This window comes from Phallusia mammillata, chromosome 2, assembly GCF_965637545.1.
Source record: "Phallusia mammillata chromosome 2, kaPhaMamm4.hap1.1, whole genome shotgun sequence".
NCBI lineage: Eukaryota > Metazoa > Chordata > Ascidiacea > Phlebobranchia > Ascidiidae > Phallusia > Phallusia mammillata.
This window is the reverse complement of record NC_137253.1, coordinates 28,227,769-28,245,316: the sequence shown is the minus strand read 5'-3', so window position 1 is coordinate 28,245,316 and position 17,548 is coordinate 28,227,769. Positions and strand designations below refer to the sequence as shown.

At 37.0% G+C, this 17,548-nt stretch overlaps 2 protein-coding genes across 4 annotated transcripts; both read left to right on the top strand.

The window, feature by feature from the left end:
- The first annotated feature begins 889 nt into the window (after positions 1 to 889).
- On the top strand, positions 890 to 11,991 carry LOC145214855 (uncharacterized). Of its 3 annotated transcripts, XM_080083463.1 has the most exons (29): positions 890 to 1,122; positions 2,602 to 2,787; positions 2,883 to 3,068; positions 3,216 to 3,401; positions 3,487 to 3,672; positions 3,757 to 3,942; positions 4,038 to 4,223; positions 4,319 to 4,504; positions 4,600 to 4,785; positions 4,932 to 5,117; positions 5,213 to 5,398; positions 5,494 to 5,679; positions 5,758 to 5,943; positions 6,472 to 6,657; positions 6,861 to 7,035; positions 7,326 to 7,441; positions 7,505 to 7,594; positions 7,656 to 7,786; positions 8,081 to 8,233; positions 8,519 to 8,728; positions 8,851 to 9,060; positions 9,285 to 9,404; positions 9,477 to 9,614; positions 9,676 to 9,785; positions 9,963 to 10,170; positions 10,235 to 10,379; positions 10,438 to 10,601; positions 10,694 to 10,864; positions 11,004 to 11,991. In XM_080083463.1, exons 1-29 carry the CDS (start codon positions 966 to 968, stop codon positions 11,181 to 11,183), a joined length of 4,896 nt encoding a protein of 1,631 aa, XP_079939589.1. In that variant the 5' UTR covers positions 890 to 965; the 3' UTR covers positions 11,184 to 11,991. The 3 variants fall into 3 exon arrangements, with proteins under 3 accessions (XP_079939589.1, XP_079939590.1, XP_079939591.1); XM_080083464.1 differs by lacking the exon at positions 3,216 to 3,401; XM_080083465.1 differs by lacking the exon at positions 6,472 to 6,657.
- A 205-nt stretch (positions 11,992 to 12,196) lies between these two features.
- LOC145213236 (nose resistant to fluoxetine protein 6-like) lies at positions 12,197 to 17,245 on the top strand. The gene is made up of 12 exons (XM_080081467.1): positions 12,197 to 12,393; positions 12,563 to 12,681; positions 12,795 to 12,937; positions 13,252 to 13,433; positions 13,885 to 13,979; positions 14,197 to 14,358; positions 14,548 to 14,737; positions 15,578 to 15,703; positions 15,968 to 16,130; positions 16,393 to 16,582; positions 16,880 to 17,038; positions 17,100 to 17,245. Exons 1-12 carry the CDS (start codon positions 12,197 to 12,199, stop codon positions 17,243 to 17,245), a joined length of 1,872 nt encoding a protein of 623 aa, XP_079937593.1.
- Positions 17,246 to 17,548: the final 303 nt, after the last annotated feature.

The following is a 17,548-nucleotide window of genomic DNA, read 5'->3' as shown; positions in this document are numbered from 1 at the left end:
CGGCGTTTCTCGAATCAAGCCGATCCTGTAACTCTAAGCATCCGATATTAAATTCGTTTGTAGGTTGTGGCAGACCTCCAAATGTTGCAAACATGGATCGGGTCGTCCCAGCGTCCAGTTACAATTTAGTTGGAACTACTGCCACTTACACCTGTGCTGCAGGATATGAATTGACGGGACCTGCTTCAATTACTTGTTTAATTTTGGGAGAATGGTCGAGCATACCATCATGCATCAGGATATGTAAATGCTGAATTTGTATTTTGACTGGTTGATTAATGACAACTAAAAGATAACTGTGTCGGCATGGGCGCAAGTGCTCCCTCTTGCCCCTACGCGGCTGCGCCCATGTGTGTCGGCAAATTCCACCAAAATTTATCAAACAATTGCTTCTGGTTAATACTTGATTTTAATGTTAATTACATTGAAGTGGTTGAAGATTATTAAGCAGCGGCGCCATATCCGAGTCGTGATAGGAATGTGTAAGAGCAACACAAAACCGGCGTTTATAAAGAGGCAATGACGATTAAAGGAAAAAGACAAATAGCACGCTTCGATGCGCATAAGCGAACACGGTAGTGAAGGCGACGTTCCACTTGAGACCCAAAACGAAACAAAGTTAGACGCAATTTACTCGTTACGTGTAGTTTTATTAAAGCGTCCCACCCATATACAGCAGAGCTTGGAAGCTGCCAGTGCGACTTAGTCCAACGACCTCTGCCGCACACACTCGAGATAATGAGTTGTTTTTGTTAGTTAACGACAAACAAATGTTTTGTACACATGTCCATTTTCGCCTTAGTATGTGCTAGGAAAAAACCTCTAAAATTTTTAGGATTAAAATTTAGGAATAACTGACTCAATGGAATTTTGCAGTTCATCCTACTAATTAGGTTTATTTTGCAATGTTTTATTGAGCAATAATAATCATTACAGTCTGTAGCAGCCCAGAAAGCATCACAAATATGGCAAGTTTCACCCCAAGTTCTGGACCATATACTCCAATATCCAATAATGTTGTTACATACACTTGCCTAACTGGATATGGCATTGAAGGACCTCCCACAACTAGTTGCACGAAGAGTGGAAAATGGACAACTACACCTCAATGCACACAACTTTGTGAGTATTTATGATTCAAGTATAGAGTTAAATGTTTGTGTGATATGTGATATGAACTACCAAACTACACATAAGTTACAAAAACGAGTTGGGTTAGTTTTGTACAGTCTGTATGTCTATGGACACTAACAATATATCGAATTGATTAAATGCACATGTGCGGTAGCTTGACTTTACCCTAAAGCCGAGCCAAATAGTAAAATTTGACCAGATTGGAGTAGACAGAATCCCTTGCCAACTGCTTTTGAGGAAGTTGAAAGTCACGCATATAAGCACAGTGAAAACAATCAAGTCAGGCCAGGCCAGGCCAGGCCAGGTCAGGCCAGGTCAGGTCAGGTCAGGTCAGGTCAGGTCAGGTCAAGCAAGATTTTATTTGCATTGTCACATCATCATCACTGTTCCATTGTTAAACAGTTAAGTAGACAGCAAGGACACCGAGAAAAACCCATGGGTCATCGAGTCAAGTGTCCTGTGATTTGAATGTTAGTTGAAATCCGTTTTCTAGGTGTTTTCTGCCGTAGGATCGCAACCGACCGCACGAACCTAACGGGATTGGTCCGGTTGCCTAAATGGAAACACCAGCGCGGTTCCTCGGAACGTTTCCTGTGATCCCGTGGGTAGACCCGGGTGTCCCGAGGACAATGACATACTAACTACGATTGCAACATCTAGGGCTGACCTGGCGAGATTGGTTTAAATGTTATGTTTGGTGTCTCAAGAAATGATTCCAAAGAAAAGCCACGGCACCACAAATTAAACTGATACCACCGTGCTTAACTTCCAAAGCTAGTCAGTTTATCAGGAGTGTCCAGCTAAAACCTCCAGACAGGTGTCTTGCGCTTCGGTTGTTCGTCATTTATTAGTAATAGACAAAAGAAAGCGATACGCTAAAATAGGACCGAGCGAGCACAAATCGAATAGAATGGCTAGAATGACAACTACTGTAACGAGTGCGTTTTTATAATCCAGATAACAGCGTTCTACTGTATAAATATGCTCTTGCTAATGACCCTCTCACATAAATTATGCGCAAAGAAAGCGGCCAATTACAGCACTGGACAAAACATAACGTTAAAGCACATGAAAATCTGTCAAAAAAGAGTCACATTTACATTCTAATAAACTGCGGCAAGAATTAGTTCAAACATAATTTAGTAAAACGGTTAAATCAAACGGTTGCACTCTTTGACTTTCTTACGGGCTTCGAGCTGGCTAGTCCAAACGAGCCCATTTATTCAACAAGAATCGAATTTGTACAAAATTTCCACAAATTAAAACAAAAATCTTTCCAGAATTTTATCGTTATCCACAAGGCAATTTAGTAATCATATTTACATAATGGAAAACTTGCCAATTACGGCATTTTTTCATGACACCAACTTCCAATGTCGTTACTCGTTGCACCTCATCACTAAGCTGTTACTATTCAAATCATTAGGAAGATACACCAAAAAACCTCACATAAATCGGTCGTTGCAGTTTGCACAGATCCAAGTAGCATTAGCAACATGGCAAGTTTCACACCAAATTCTGGACCATACACTCCAATAACCAACAATGTTGTCACATACACTTGTAATGCTGGATACAAAATTGATGGATCTGCAACAATAACTTGTCAGGACAATGGACAATGGACAACTGTCCCACAATGTCAACAAATAGGTATGTATATGGATTGCAGCATTTTAATTGTTTCGTTGTGCTGTTAATCAATACGACACAGTGAAAGAAATTATCTTTTCACTTCTTATTTGTAGAATGTCCACATCCTGCCAGCATTAGCATGATGGAAAGTTTTACACCAAGTTCTGGACCATACACTCCAATATCCAAAAATGTTGTCACATACACTTGTAATGCTGGGTATAAAATTGTTGGATCTGCTACAATAACTTGTCAAAACAGTGGAGAATGGACAACTAGCCCCAAATGTGAACAGAATGGTAAGTATATGTATTGTAGCAGTTGTATTTACTGGATTATTGTTGATCAAAATGACAAAAAAAATAATACATGTTATAATACGTAGTTTGTCCACATAAATGAAAATGACAAGCAGAAAAAGAGCTTTTACCAAATGCTGTTCGTAGTTTGTCCAAATCCTTCCAGCATAAGCAACATGGCAAGTTTTGTACCAAATTCTGGACCATACACTCCAATAACCAACAATGTTGTCACATACACTTGTAATGCTGGGTATAAAATTTCTGGATCTGGTACCATAACTTGTCAAAACACTGGGAGATGGACAACTAGCCCTCAATGTCAACAGATTGGTATAAATATAGATTGTGGCATTTTAATTGTGTTAAAGTGTAAGTTGAAATAATAAACTGCAATAAATCATGTAAATGTTTGCAGTGTGTCCCAATCCATCAAGCATCGACAACATGGCAAGTTTTACACCAAATTCTGGGCCATACACTCCAACATCCAAAAATGTTGTCACATACACTTGCAGTGCTGGTTACAACATTGATAGATCTGCTACAATAACTTGTCAAAACACTGGGAGATGGACAACTAGCCCTCAATGTCAACAAATTGGTATGAATATAGATTGCAGCAGTTTGAAAATAAAGCTCTTAAGTAAAAAGAAGCTGCATGTGCATTACAATTTGTTGTTTGTAGTTTGTCCAAATCCTTCCAGTATTAGCAACATGGCAAGTTTTGCACCAAGTGCTGGACCATACACTCCAATAACCAACAATGTTGTCACATACACTTGTAATACTGGGTATAAAATTGATGGATCTGCTACAATAACTTGCCAAAACACTGGGAGATGGACAACTGGCCCTCAATGTCAACAGATTGGTATGAATATAGATTATAGTAGTTTGAAAAGATGGCTTATAAATAGAATTTATGATAAAAACAGCTGCAAGAATATTACAATTTGTTGTTTTCAGTTTGTCCTAATCCATCAAGCATCAACAACATGGCAAGTTTTACACCAAATTCTGGACCATACACTCCAATCACCAACAGTATAGTCATATACACTTGTAATAGTGGTTATAAAATTGATGGATCTGCTACAATAACTTGTCAAAACACTGGAAGATGGACAACTAGCCCTCAATGTCAACAGATTGGTATGGATATAGATTATGGCAATTTGAAAATAAGTCTTTCAAATAACAATTGTAACAAAAGAAGCTGCATGAAAATTACAATTTGTTGTTTGCAGTTTGTCCCAATCCATCAAGCATCAACAACATGGCAAGTTTTACACCAAATTCTGGACCATACACTCCAGCATCCAAAAATGTTGTCACATACACTTGTAATGCTGGGTATAGAATTTCTGGATCTACAACAATAACTTGTCAGGACAATGGACAATGGACAACTGTCCCACAATGTCAACAAATAGGTATGTATATGGATTGTAGCATTTTAATTGTTTCGTTGTACTGTTAATCAATACGACACAGTGAAAGAAATTATCTTTTCACTTCTTATTTGTAGAATGTCCACATCCTGCCAGCATTAGCATGATGGAAAGTTTTACACCAAGTTCTGGACCATACACTCCAATATCCAAAAATGTTGTCACATACACTTGTAATGCTGGGTATAAAATTGTTGGATCTGCTACAATAACTTGTCAAAACAGTGGAGAATGGACAACTAGCCCCAAATGTGAACAGATTGGTAAGTATATGTATTGCAGCAGTTATATTTACTGGATTATTGTTGATCAAAATGACAAAAAAATAATACATGTTATAATACGTAGTTTGTCCATATAAATGAAAATGACAAGCAGAAAAAGGGCTTTTACCAAATGCTGTTCGTAGTTTGTCCAAATCCTTCCAGCATAAGCAACATGGCAAGTTTTACACCAAATTCTGGACCATACACTCCAATATCCAACAATGTTGTCACATACACTTGTAATACTGGGTATAAAATTGATGGATCTGCTACAATAACTTGTCAAAACACTGGAAGATGGACAACTAGCCCTCAATGTCAACAGATTGGTATGGATATAGATTGTAGCAATTTGAAAATAAGTCTTTTAAATAACAATTGTAACAAAAGAAGCTGCATGGAAATTACAATTTGTTGTTTGCAGTTTGTCCCAATCCATCAAGCATCAACAACATGGCAAGTTTTACACCAAATTCTGGGCCATACACTCCAGCATCCAAAAATGTTGTCACATACACTTGTAATGCTGGGTATAGAATTTCTGGATCTACAACAATAACTTGTCAAAACAATGGAAGATGGACAACTAGCCCTCAATGTCAACAGATTGGTATGGATATAGATTGTAGCAATTTGAAAATAAGTCTTTTAAATAACAATTGTAACAAAAGAAGCTGCATGAAAATTACAATTTGTTGTTTGCAGTTTGTCCCAATCCATCAAGCATCAACAACATGGCAAGTTTTACACCAAATTCTGGACCATACACTCCAGCATCCAACAATGTTGTCACATACACTTGTAATGCTGGGTATAGAATTTCTGGATCTACAACAATAACTTGTCAAAACAATGGAAGATGGACAACTATCCCTATATGTGAACATATTGGTATAAATATAGATTGTAGAAGTTTGAAAAAAGGCTATCAGTAAAAATTATAAGAACATTATAATTTGGTGTTTGCAGTTTGTCCCAATCCACCTGACATTAGCAACATGGCAAGTTTTACACCAAATTTTGGACCATACACTCCAACATCCAAAAATGTTGTCACATACACTTGTAATGCTGGGTATAAAATTGTTGGATCTGCTACAATATCTTGTCAGGACAGTGGAGAATGGACAACTAGCCCTATATGTGAACAAATAGGTATGTATATTGATCGTATCGTATACTTCAGAGGTCTCAAACACGCGGCCCGTGGGCCGCATGCGGCCCTCAAAGGTTTTTGTTTGGCCCGCGAAGGTAATTTTAGAAGTTGTGTGTTTTACTAGGGTGGAATACCTTGTAAAACCAGTGAGTTTACATGATATAATCATTCTCTGATGGTGGTATTTGCAACGTTTAAATGGCATGATCAAAATAGTCCATCTTCAGAATCAGCAATTGCGATTTTTGCGCCATTTTTTCCATTGTTGTGTCACTGTATGCCATTGTTTCAACACAAAGCAATAAAACAGAGTTGGCTCTAAACATTTCCTTTTTAATCACGCAATATGTTTGTTGTCATGTCACACTGTAACAAATGTTTCGATAGTGCGGCCCTCGACTTACTTAAAAGTTTGTTTTTGGCCCTCAAAGCAGCTTGAGTTTGAGACCCCTGATATACATGGTAGTGGTTAATTGAAAGTAAAATCAAAGATAGCAAGAATTGATGTTATAATTTGTTGTTTGTAGTTTGTCCAAATCCTTCCAGCATTAGCAATATGGAAAGTTTTTCACCAATATTTGGACCATACACTCCAATATCCAACAATGTTGTCACATACACTTGTACTGCTGGTTATATAATCAATGAATCCGCTACAATAACTTGTCAGGACAGTGGAAAATGGACGATTTTTCCGCAATGCCGACAAACTGGTGTATATTTGTTGATTGTTCGTGTTTTCGTTTGAATATATATTTTATATGTTGTTTTTTGGAAAATATTGTGTAAGTTAGGTTAAGGCATGAAAACCTAAAAATACTTCTGCAACCTGAACGTTTCCAATTTTAATCCTTTACTTTGGATAATATTCTGCATCTATGATTAAAAAAAAGTGTTTTACACTTAACTTTTGCAGTTGACACTGACGATTTTTACCTTTACGAATTTACTCAAAATTTCCACATTAACCAGCTTGATGTGGAAATGTTATCAATTACACTCAAGGAAATTTTACTTGAAATATTTCAATCAGGAAATATCGATGTTCGAGACATTATTGTTCAAAGTATTTCAAACACTTCCATTGTCAGGTATTGAATTCAAATGAGATAAATTATGCTTAAAGGCTCAGATATTAAAACCGGTAGTTTGTATCCTAGACCCAGTTTGAATGTCATTGTGTGATTTTTCGTGGTATAATGTTATGCATTTTTTTTGATAATTAGCAAATAGTTCTCCCCTCAACTCCGAAACAAGAGATCTTAGGAAATTGGAAAATGATGTTTATTGTATATAATACAGCAATTTATTAAAAGTTACCTATGTGGTTTCCAACTGTTGTGTTTACACATTTTACTAAAACCATCTGTACATTTTTCAGGTACCAGGTGCAGTTCAGTGGATATCAACCCACAAATGTCTTCTTGACAATGTATCAAGACTATTTTAAATCCAATCAAAGCAAAGGTCTTATTTTGCAAGGAGTACCACGAACAAGTATGAATAGATGAAAATCGTGTCTCATATCTAAACAATTCCTTTTCTTTTGTTTCTGTGTAGCTTTTTGCAAGGAATTTTCTTTTGGAGGATTTATTTTTCCTGAAGTTTCTGTTAACAAGTTGAGTTATTCTAAACAAACCTGTCCCAAAGGTTAATGCAAAATTTCAACATACTGTTTTAATTTGTTTTACGACCATACGTTCTATTTCAGGCTTTTCACAAGCATCTTTACGTTGCATTCCATATGTTAAGCAAACACCCGATGGGATGCTACGTACATCGAAATTTGACCTCACAAGCTTGTCTGTAGCAAAATGTGAAACAACTATTAGGAACCTCTTGGTAACCGCCAAAAAAGCGTCAAATTTTTTTCTTAGCAGGAAGCAAACACCGCTAGTGTTAAGTCACGGTTACTACTCAAAACAATGGGTACCAAAAAATTAACCACTTTAAAGCTGACGTAAATAGCCGCAAGTCGAAAACCACGTGTTAAGCGGATCTTTGTAGTTTTCTGAAACAATGGACTAATATTGTAATAATATTGTACTGAAATAATCACCATTGTTAAGTTTTACACCACAACACCATTGCCGCAAGTGCAAACTGAGATGTGAACGGTGTTAATCTGCCCCACAGATGAATACATCCGATTCAGACATGACGAAAAAGGGTGTGGTAGAAGAAGTGACCGGCTCTCTACAAATTATAACATCAGGATCGCACTTGGACTTAATGGAAACCAAGCAGTCACTTGATGTTATTAACTCAATCACACAATCTATTACCGAGGTAAGTCAGATTTGAAGTTGACCTTGCCAAAATAGCAAAGATCAGAAAAAGAATAGTGAAACTGTTGTAATAATTAAAGTTGTTAAAGAGTAACTGGTGTGATCACTTATATTCTTCTCGTTTTTTTGAAACGGGTAAAAGTTTTTGACACGTGTATAAAAAGGTTTGATACGGGTATAAACTATAATCAGGTATAAACTATATAAGCTCAGCAACTTTATACGCCTTAACACTTTTTATAACGACTAATGGGTTTCCTGAATCTAGAACAATGGTGTTTTGCAGGTTACAAAAACTACCTTGGAAAACGTAGTTGCTGTTATTACATCGCTGACCGAATCGCTGGAAGCAATGTCAGAGAAAGTCCCCCATAAAGATGGTAAAAATATGAGTGCAAATATGCTTCAATTTCTCAGCTTTTTTGCCCACCATGTAACACTCGATAACGACACCGGTTCATCGATCGAAGTAAAAACTAAATCGGTTTCAGTTAAGGTAAGATTGTTTATAGCTATGAAAACACGTCTTAAAAACGTAGGCTAAACGCGATTTGGTGGGTTACATACAAAATGATTTGTGAACTTAAAAAGAACTACTGTGGTTTTTATTCGCTACAGGTTGTTGAACAATCCGTGAATAATGAACCAACTGAATTATGGTTTGCACCCGAAGTTAGCAACGTTGAGAGTGTTGTCCCGCTCAATGCTTCCATACCAAGTTCGGTTGTATCCAATGCAAAAAGTCAGATGAATGGAAAAAAGTTAAAAACGGTCTTTTTACTGCACAAAGGAAGTTTTTTGTTTCCCTCGAGCAAGAGTCCAGACTTCGTAAGTTTTATAAATATAGCTTTGGGTGTTAGGTTTACTAAAATACATGTATGAAACAAACGGAGTTAGAAACTATTTTCCTGAAAGTCGGCTATGTTTTACCAACGTAAACATCTCACAAAGGAGTCGCTAAACTTGTTGCGTCTAAGGTTAGTTTAGGAAGAAATCTGTCGGTTGTATTTTTTTACCAAACTTTGTGAGGTCTTGACCAAATTTCGTGTAAGGTGGTAACTGTGGAAATTGGCAATGACACCTCGCTCACTGAGCTGAACCCACCTGTATCAATCAAACATAGAAACGAAAAGTCAAAATATGGACAGAAAGTAACTTCCATAAGCTTAAAGGTAATGTTGCCTGGTTGCGCAGTTTTTATTGTTTTTTTTTTACTTGTAACGATTAAACTTAAACTTATCAAGGCACAAAAGGTTCGTCAGCAATGTGCATATTGGGATCCAGACGTATTGGATTGGAAAACAGACGGATGTTGCCTTGAAAACACTGCTCACCCTCCAGTGTGTAAATGCGATCACTTGACCAGCTTTGCTCTTTTAGTTGTAAGCAAGTTTGGGTGCTGATAATCTAAGACAAGTTTTTTTCATGTTGATTTTCATACAGTCAACCATTGAAATACCCCACGATGTTGTTCTTTCTGTCGTAAGTGATATCGGATGTGGATTCTCAATCTTCTGTTTTGTTGCCACCATTATACTTCACCTTCTTAACAAGTTTGTTACAATATTGTCTTAGTGTACGAAAGTAAATCTTAGGGGATGTATTATTGCAAAGTTGTTGAGTATATTTTACTAGATGAAAACACAACATTTTGCATTGTAAGGTCAAAAAGCAACTTTGTACATTATAAATTGCAATTATCATACACATTTTTTTAACAAACAATTCAGAAGACAATTAAGAAAAGGACCAAACCAGATTCAACTTCATGTTTGCGTCAACCTTCTTGTGGCCTATGTAGTTTTTCTGTTTGGAGTTTCGCGAGTTCAACATCCCGAAGTTTGTACATTTGTTACTGCTCTTATGCAATACACCTTTCTGACAAGCTGGATGTGGATGGCGGTGTATAGCCACAAACTGTACACAGCCTTCGTTAAGGTTTATCGTTTATTGTTCCAAGCTTGCGAGCAATTTTAACATAACATATTGAAATGATTGACAGGTTTTCACCGTCTCCAGTAAATCTTATATGATCAAAGCCTGCATTTTTGCCTATGTTTTTCCTCTGGTTGTAGTTGGCTTGAATCTATCTTTAACTCACTTGTATTTCAATAAGTTGCAATTAAACGAGGATCTGTGTATGAAAGGTGCGTTTCTCCTCTGCAAACTTTGCTTAGTTTTTTGTCCAATGTTTGTCACTTGCAGATGACCCAGAATATTTGGAGTCCACATACCGTGCAAAGAACATGTGTTGGCTTCATGGTTACTCTCTTTACTTTGGCTTTTTGCTTATTGTGGGTCTGGTTTTGATCAACAATGTGGTGATACTAGTGCTGGTCTTGGTCAAACTGTTTTGTCAACAAAACAAGGTAACGAATTTTTGAAGAAAGTTTTTACTATTTTTATTCTTAGTTGTGAAAAATTGTTAGGATTTTTTTATGTACAACACGTATATTTTTAGATTAAGTCTACAGCTAAAAAGTTTACCACATCTCAACAAGTGGTTATGGCTTGTATTCTTTCCTTCATGCTCGGAATTTCATGGATCTTTGGGATCTTCATGCTTTTTACCACTGATCAAACCTACAACGCCGTGATGAACTGGCTTTTTGCATTGTTCAATGCTTTTCAGGTACAGGCATTTTGTTTTCAGCAATAATCTGTTCTTCACATCACAAAAAGCGACTGCTTGTTACAGCGTTATGTTATAATCATGTTGCATTAAATATGTGAAACAGTAACGATAGCGAACAAAGAGTTCTTTCATTTAGGGGGTGTTTCTTTTCTACATCACGTGTGTAAAGAGGAAGAACATGTTCCACTTTTGGTGGGATCCCATTCAGGCAAGATTTGGTGGTCGCAGACTAAGTGGTGGTAACATGGTGAAAAGTTCTGCATCAGCCGTGTCATCAGGGGCTACAAAGTCTAGTGCAGTTTCCACTGTCATCTAGCCATGTTAAACTTTCGCCACTCATTCTTAATTTATAGCTGTATTCCTTTACACTTATATCCATATACTGGTATGTGTAGGTATGTAGACCATTAGTTTAATTGTATAATTTTTTTGTCTGATATCATTTGTGATTCTAAAGTTAATGAAACATTAATGGTTTCCCTTTTGTGCTGTGTGTTTTACGGGTATAATGATGGGATCTCCTTTTGTGCAACATATATCGTCGAAATCAACCCTGAAATGTATACAACCTATGTATGATCCAGCTGCAAGAAAAAAACCCATGGGAAACATTTAATTTTTTCTAATTTTATAAGTTTAATCTGCGGCGAAATCGAATGTTTTGCCTTTTAGTTGCTTGCGTTTACGTTGTTTACTTTCAACCAATTGGTTCTAAGGTCGCCTACCTACGGCAAACAATGCTATCGCAATACCCGTGCACTGATTGCTCTGAGCTGACAAAAGTTGATGCAATTAGTGATTGTGCTGCTGTTTAATAGGGTCAAATATTGATATAAGCAACCTATTTCGACATATCGCACAAAGTTTATGAGTTGTTGCTTGATGAGATATGCTGCCTAATTCTAAATATTTGCTTGCTGTTTAAAATGTCATAGGATAAGTGCATTTTGTTATACACTTATTGTTCAGAATATGTTTAATAAGAGCGAGTATAATCGTAATGATTAAAGACTGATTTTTCGATTGAGAAGTGGCGAAGTAAACGTTTTTTCGATATTTTTAAAATAGTTTTGCTTTGCGCTGCTGTGGACAAAACGGAAATAAAATGTTGTGCATTAAACGTACTTGTTTTGTCAACAACAATAACAGGGCGATAACATATTATAGGCCTGCCAAGGAAAAAAAGTCACTAAATCCTAAAATTTAATCTGACAGGTTAACGTATATTACGAAATGGAACTATTAAACTCAGTGTCTTTTATATGGCCTCTTTTTCTTTTGTGTACATTTGTAAACCAATCAGAATCACAAGAAATTGTTCAATATCGAATGAACAAAGAAGAACGCTATTATGCCCTAAAGTCAAACTCAAATCAGCAAGAAAGAGAAGTAAAACAGGTACGGGTTATCAATGATTTCGAAAGTGATGGGAAGCGATTTGAAAGTTGGGAAGATGGCATAGCAAATTTGCTAGAATCTGTTCGGAGTAAAAATCCTGTTAAGAATCCCCTGTATGGACTTGAAAGGTTTGTCTTACAGTTTTGTTTGTAGATAACTAACAGTTATCCTAACCTATAGTCACATAAGGTCTGTAGTTCAAACGCTTTGTGGGGTCACAACTAAACCGTTTTCCTGTATCATCTTGCAACTCCGAAAATACTTTCGGACAAATATTTTAACTGTATTAAATTTTAGAATTCAACTTTCAACAACGTTAAACGATACCAGCGGAAAGGTTGCTGATGTGGTGTGTTTGACTGCACTGGAAGAAGTTATTCTTGGTGCTAGCAACAACAGTTTCTACGCGCTAAAGAGTATGTTTGCGACTAACCGTTTGCAGTGATTGTCACATTTCCTATGCTTTGCGATTATTTGTAAAATGTATCGATGACACTCACATACTTTCAAATACAATTTTGGGTTTTAGTTTTAGACGCTTGGGCCCGTCCAGAAAGCGGCATTTTGGAGGGCAACGTTAGATGGCCCGGACACTTTTATGAATGTATGGGCGCACAAGGTCCAACTGTCAGCGGTCAATATTGCGTTACATACATGGGAAAGAACCACCCGGTACGTTGAACTTTACAGTTAAAGTGAGTGCTACGAGTTTGTCTGTCATAAAAATTATGGTCACCGTTTTTGCCCAATGTATTGTGTCGATGTTTTTTTACATCTCGGTGTTTCTACAGCTTTGAGTTTTTCACCTTAGCATCTTTTTAAATGACAACTTCCCCCCTGATTTTCGGTCTTTTGTGTCCACCCTCGTCAAACGTTGTAACATGTTTTTTGACTCATTACTTGAGCATGTTGTTTGCGCATTGGTATCACGGAATATTTACCCAACACACGTCCAGAACGGACGTTTAACCTACTGTGTTTACTAGGAAGAACATCCCGGCATCCCGTTAGTGATGATGTGGGGCTCTTGCTTTCCATCTCTTTGCTCACAATCGGACGTCAGTTCAATTATCGAAATCTTGAGTCAAAGCTACATTTTGCCCCCGATTCTATCCACAAACTGTCCGCAGCCTGTTACTGGACTGCGTAGCATTGACATTGTTGCGATGTAAGTTTTACTATTTGTTTTAATGCATAGTTGTATCACATATGATCTGGATAATTGCATATTAGAGTTTACAAGTTTTAAAGCACCTAGCCGGATAACAAAAGCAATCAGCTGGTGCAGACATTGTAAAGATTTGGCCAGCAATGTCTCATTAGTGCATCTGGTGACATAATTCTATTATGTTGGCGTAATAAGCTAAAGCCAGGCCTTCTGGGGTATCGTACCCTGGCTATATGTTTCGTCAACAGGGTACTGATAAGACATGGCAAGTCAAACGCAGATGCAGCTATAACTTAAAATGTATTTTCGGTCTGAAGAAGTAACAAACACTAACATTGCTTAATCAAACACGTTTGACCAACCAAGGGATAAACGTATTAAAAATGCTTTTTTGGGATGTTTAAATCTTACAATACCCAAAGTTCACCGACTTATGGTGTCCTTTTTACAGAACTATCTGCTCTGTCATCGTGACTTTGCTGATCATAGGAACCGCTCTGGATCTTTTATACTTGTACAAGATTATAATCAGTCAAAAAAATAAAGGTAATATCAAACTGTCTAAGTAATAAATACGTACTGCCCATCTACTTCCAATAACGTCCTAAAGTATAAGAGTACAACCGCCCTGTTTTGAGCACTGTTGCGCTAAACATTTAGGTAATTGTGGTCGTAACAACAAAGTGTAAAAAAGTAGATGCTTTTGAATACCAGACACGGTCGCCTAAACTATGTTCAATTTAGAACAACCTTGTTTCTTTAGGAATCGAGATGCTTATGTGTTTTTCTGTTGTGACAAACACTAAACAAATTCTCAGCACAAAGCAACCGCCTGGCAACATCTCGACATTGGACGGGATTCGTGTGATAAGCACAACTTGGGTTGTTTTATCTCACTGTTTCTATATGCCTATGAACATGTTAGGTACTCCATTTATTTATATTTATACGTCATGTTTTTTTTACAAATGTACCGCTTTGCCTGTTTTTTTTAGGGCTTACATAATATTTTATCTTTTCAAAATAATTTTATAATAGTTAACTTATGCAAATAGTGACTAGTCTGGTCGTTATGAAACTATGAATGAGAACAAACTTTATACTTTTGGTTTAGATAACGCGGCATTCTCAAACAAATATTACCGTGAACATGGAGAATTGCAAGCCTTGGCTAATGGAACTTTAGCTGTGGATAGCTTTTTCTTCATCAGTGGCCTTCTGGTAGCTTATATAGTTTTACGGAAGATGAAGAAAGCTAATGGTTCTATCAATGTTTTCCTCATGTATCTACATCGCTACTTAAGGTGACCTAATAAGCACATTTCGTACAACCTTACCAAATCAATTTTCTTACCGTACAGTTTTTAAAACATATTTTACAATAGGTTTAATGCTTCTACATCAATCATTTTTAGACTTGATTCACCAAAATGTTGTTCTCTTAAATCGTTACGTGTTGCGGTATATTTGCATTAATGTACACAATTACTAAGTTTGGAAAAGTTATTTATGCTTCCATTCATAGCAAAACCAGGTGTTGCTTTTTCAGGTTAACACCAGTTTACGCATTCCTGTTGCTAATATCGTTAAGTTTATACAAGTTTATGGGTTATGGACCGTTTTGGAGAGACCTTACAGACGCGTTCTGGGAAAGCTGTCAATACAACTGGCCTTTTAATCTCATATATGTCAACAACCTTTTCCCTGCAGAAGCACAGGTGCATATATCATAATCCTTTGTGTCTAGTTGTTTAGTGTTTTAAGAATGTCACAAAATAAAGGGTTATTTTATGTTAAAATTAGACCAAAATAGTTATTGTGCTACTAGGACTTACGCCAAACCATTAACATCTTTGTTAGGCTTGTTGGGGATGGAGTTGGTACCTGGCAAACGATATGCAGTTTTATCTTCTGTCGCCAATATTCTTGTTCGTCATTTACAGGTTAGAGAAATTAATTCCTTGAAACCATTCATTAGTTGGGTTAACATAGATATAATACTGGGATCAGCCCTGTAACGGCACACTCCTGCGTAAGCAGGGATTCGAATGCTTGGCTGCTAAATCAACATTACCAATTAGCCTGGTATATAATGATCGAGGCCATTTATTAGAAAAAAATTAAACCCTATTTTTCGATTACAGGTGGAAAATTCCTGGAATCGTGTTAATGATTGCCGTTTTATGCGGGAGCGTGGCAGTGACTGCGGTTCTTTCCTATGACATGAACATGCAACCTCCGTCTGTTGGATTTGGACTTCTAATTACAATGTAAAAGTAACTGTGCTCGTGCCGTATCAATTCGCATTTAGGAAAAGAGAAATATTGCGACGTAAAAACGTTGTGCAACCAACGGTGTGTTGAACTTCAAGTTGTTACTTGAAAATCTTTTTAAATGGCAAATTTGTACATCACGACACCTAATTTAATTTACAACTTATGAGTTTAACAATGCTTTTTGAGATATTTTAACCTATGCAATTCTCGCCCCGATATTTGAACTCCCGGACCAATTCGTCTGGACTTTTATTGTAGAGCTGGACATGTTTTCCCGACTTCTGACCCGTACATAACTTATGTGGAAAGATACAAAACCGACACGTACACAACTCCTTGGTGCAGAATCGGGGTTTACATGGTGGGAATGCTCACTGGGTATTTCCTGTATGTTAAGAATGGAAAGCTTTGCATGTCTAAGGTAGAGGATAAAACCAATAGCAGCCCACTGTTGTTTTCACTATATTATTTCGAGTATTTTTTGTTCCTATTGCCCCATTTTTGTCATACACTGGTCCAACGCGATTGTAATTTCAGCATAAGACTTATTACAGAATGCAAGTAGTATGCGTTTAACATATATAACCTAAATATTTTTGATATTTTTAGGATTGTATTTACCTCAACGTTCGACAAATGCTTTTTTCTTTTATGTCAAATAATGCATAATCACGACTTTTTAGATTGTCACCTTCATAGGTTGGATAGTGTCAACTGTTGTCGGTATATTGCTCGTGTATGGAACCTATGACGCAGTGAGAAATACATCAACACTTTCGTTAGATCTCGCGACCTTTTACGTCTCCGTTTGCCGACCTGTTTGGGGATTTTGCCTGGCTTGGGTTGTGGTAGCTTGTACGTCTGGTTACGGTGGTAAGTTCAAGACATAAACTGTCCGGGTTTGTAGTCTAGATTTAACTTGTACAGTTTCAGGGTGTTGGTTATGGTTGCAGAGATAGCTGTTTTGTTGTGGGTTCAAATGCCACCCCTAACTTTTCTAAATCTAAATCTCGCTTTACTAAAATGCTTGCGGAAAGACTCTATTTTGGGATGATGTTCCAAACCAACGAGTCATAAACTTACTAAGTGATTTTTGTCCAAAAATGTACTGTTGATAAAACGTTATACCTATTGAGGGAACTTGACGGTTATTCAGATTTCGTTTTTTAGGCTGGGTATCCCGGTTTCTTAACTGGAAGATGTTTACCCCGTTTAGTCGCCTCTCTTACACTGCTTATCTAATTCATCTTTTGGTTATGTATTGGTATATGTGCACACAAGAGTCCATGCTGCATTTTACCATCGAAAACCTGGTTTATATGTATCTAGGTATGTGTTGTTACTTTATACAGAATTGCTTTACTTTTACTACATCTGTGTTTTTTTTCAGGAACTCTTATTATCACCTACATGTTGGCATTTGTTGCTTCAGTTGCAATTGAGTGGCCTTTCATGAGACTAGTGAAAATACTAATTGAAGGCACTAAGGCTAAACCTACCGCAACGGGGACAGAGATTATGAAGACGCAACTTTAAAATCGATTCTCAGAGGTGTTTGCAACAGAATAACTTGAGTCAAAATGTATAGGCTTACTCATTACCGATTTGTTTTTGCCAAAATAAACCAACAGAGTTTTTGAACAAGTGGGTAGTGCGTGGTTGCTGTCTGGAGGTTTGTACACAAATATAAACATGTACATTTCATGGGCACTACAGATAAAAACAGACCTCACAATGCGACCTAGAGCAGCTAATGTCTACATCCACAATTCTACTGATCGTGTATTGTATTTAATCTATCGAACTTAATCGGAATTGCAGTACAATTTTTACTGTACA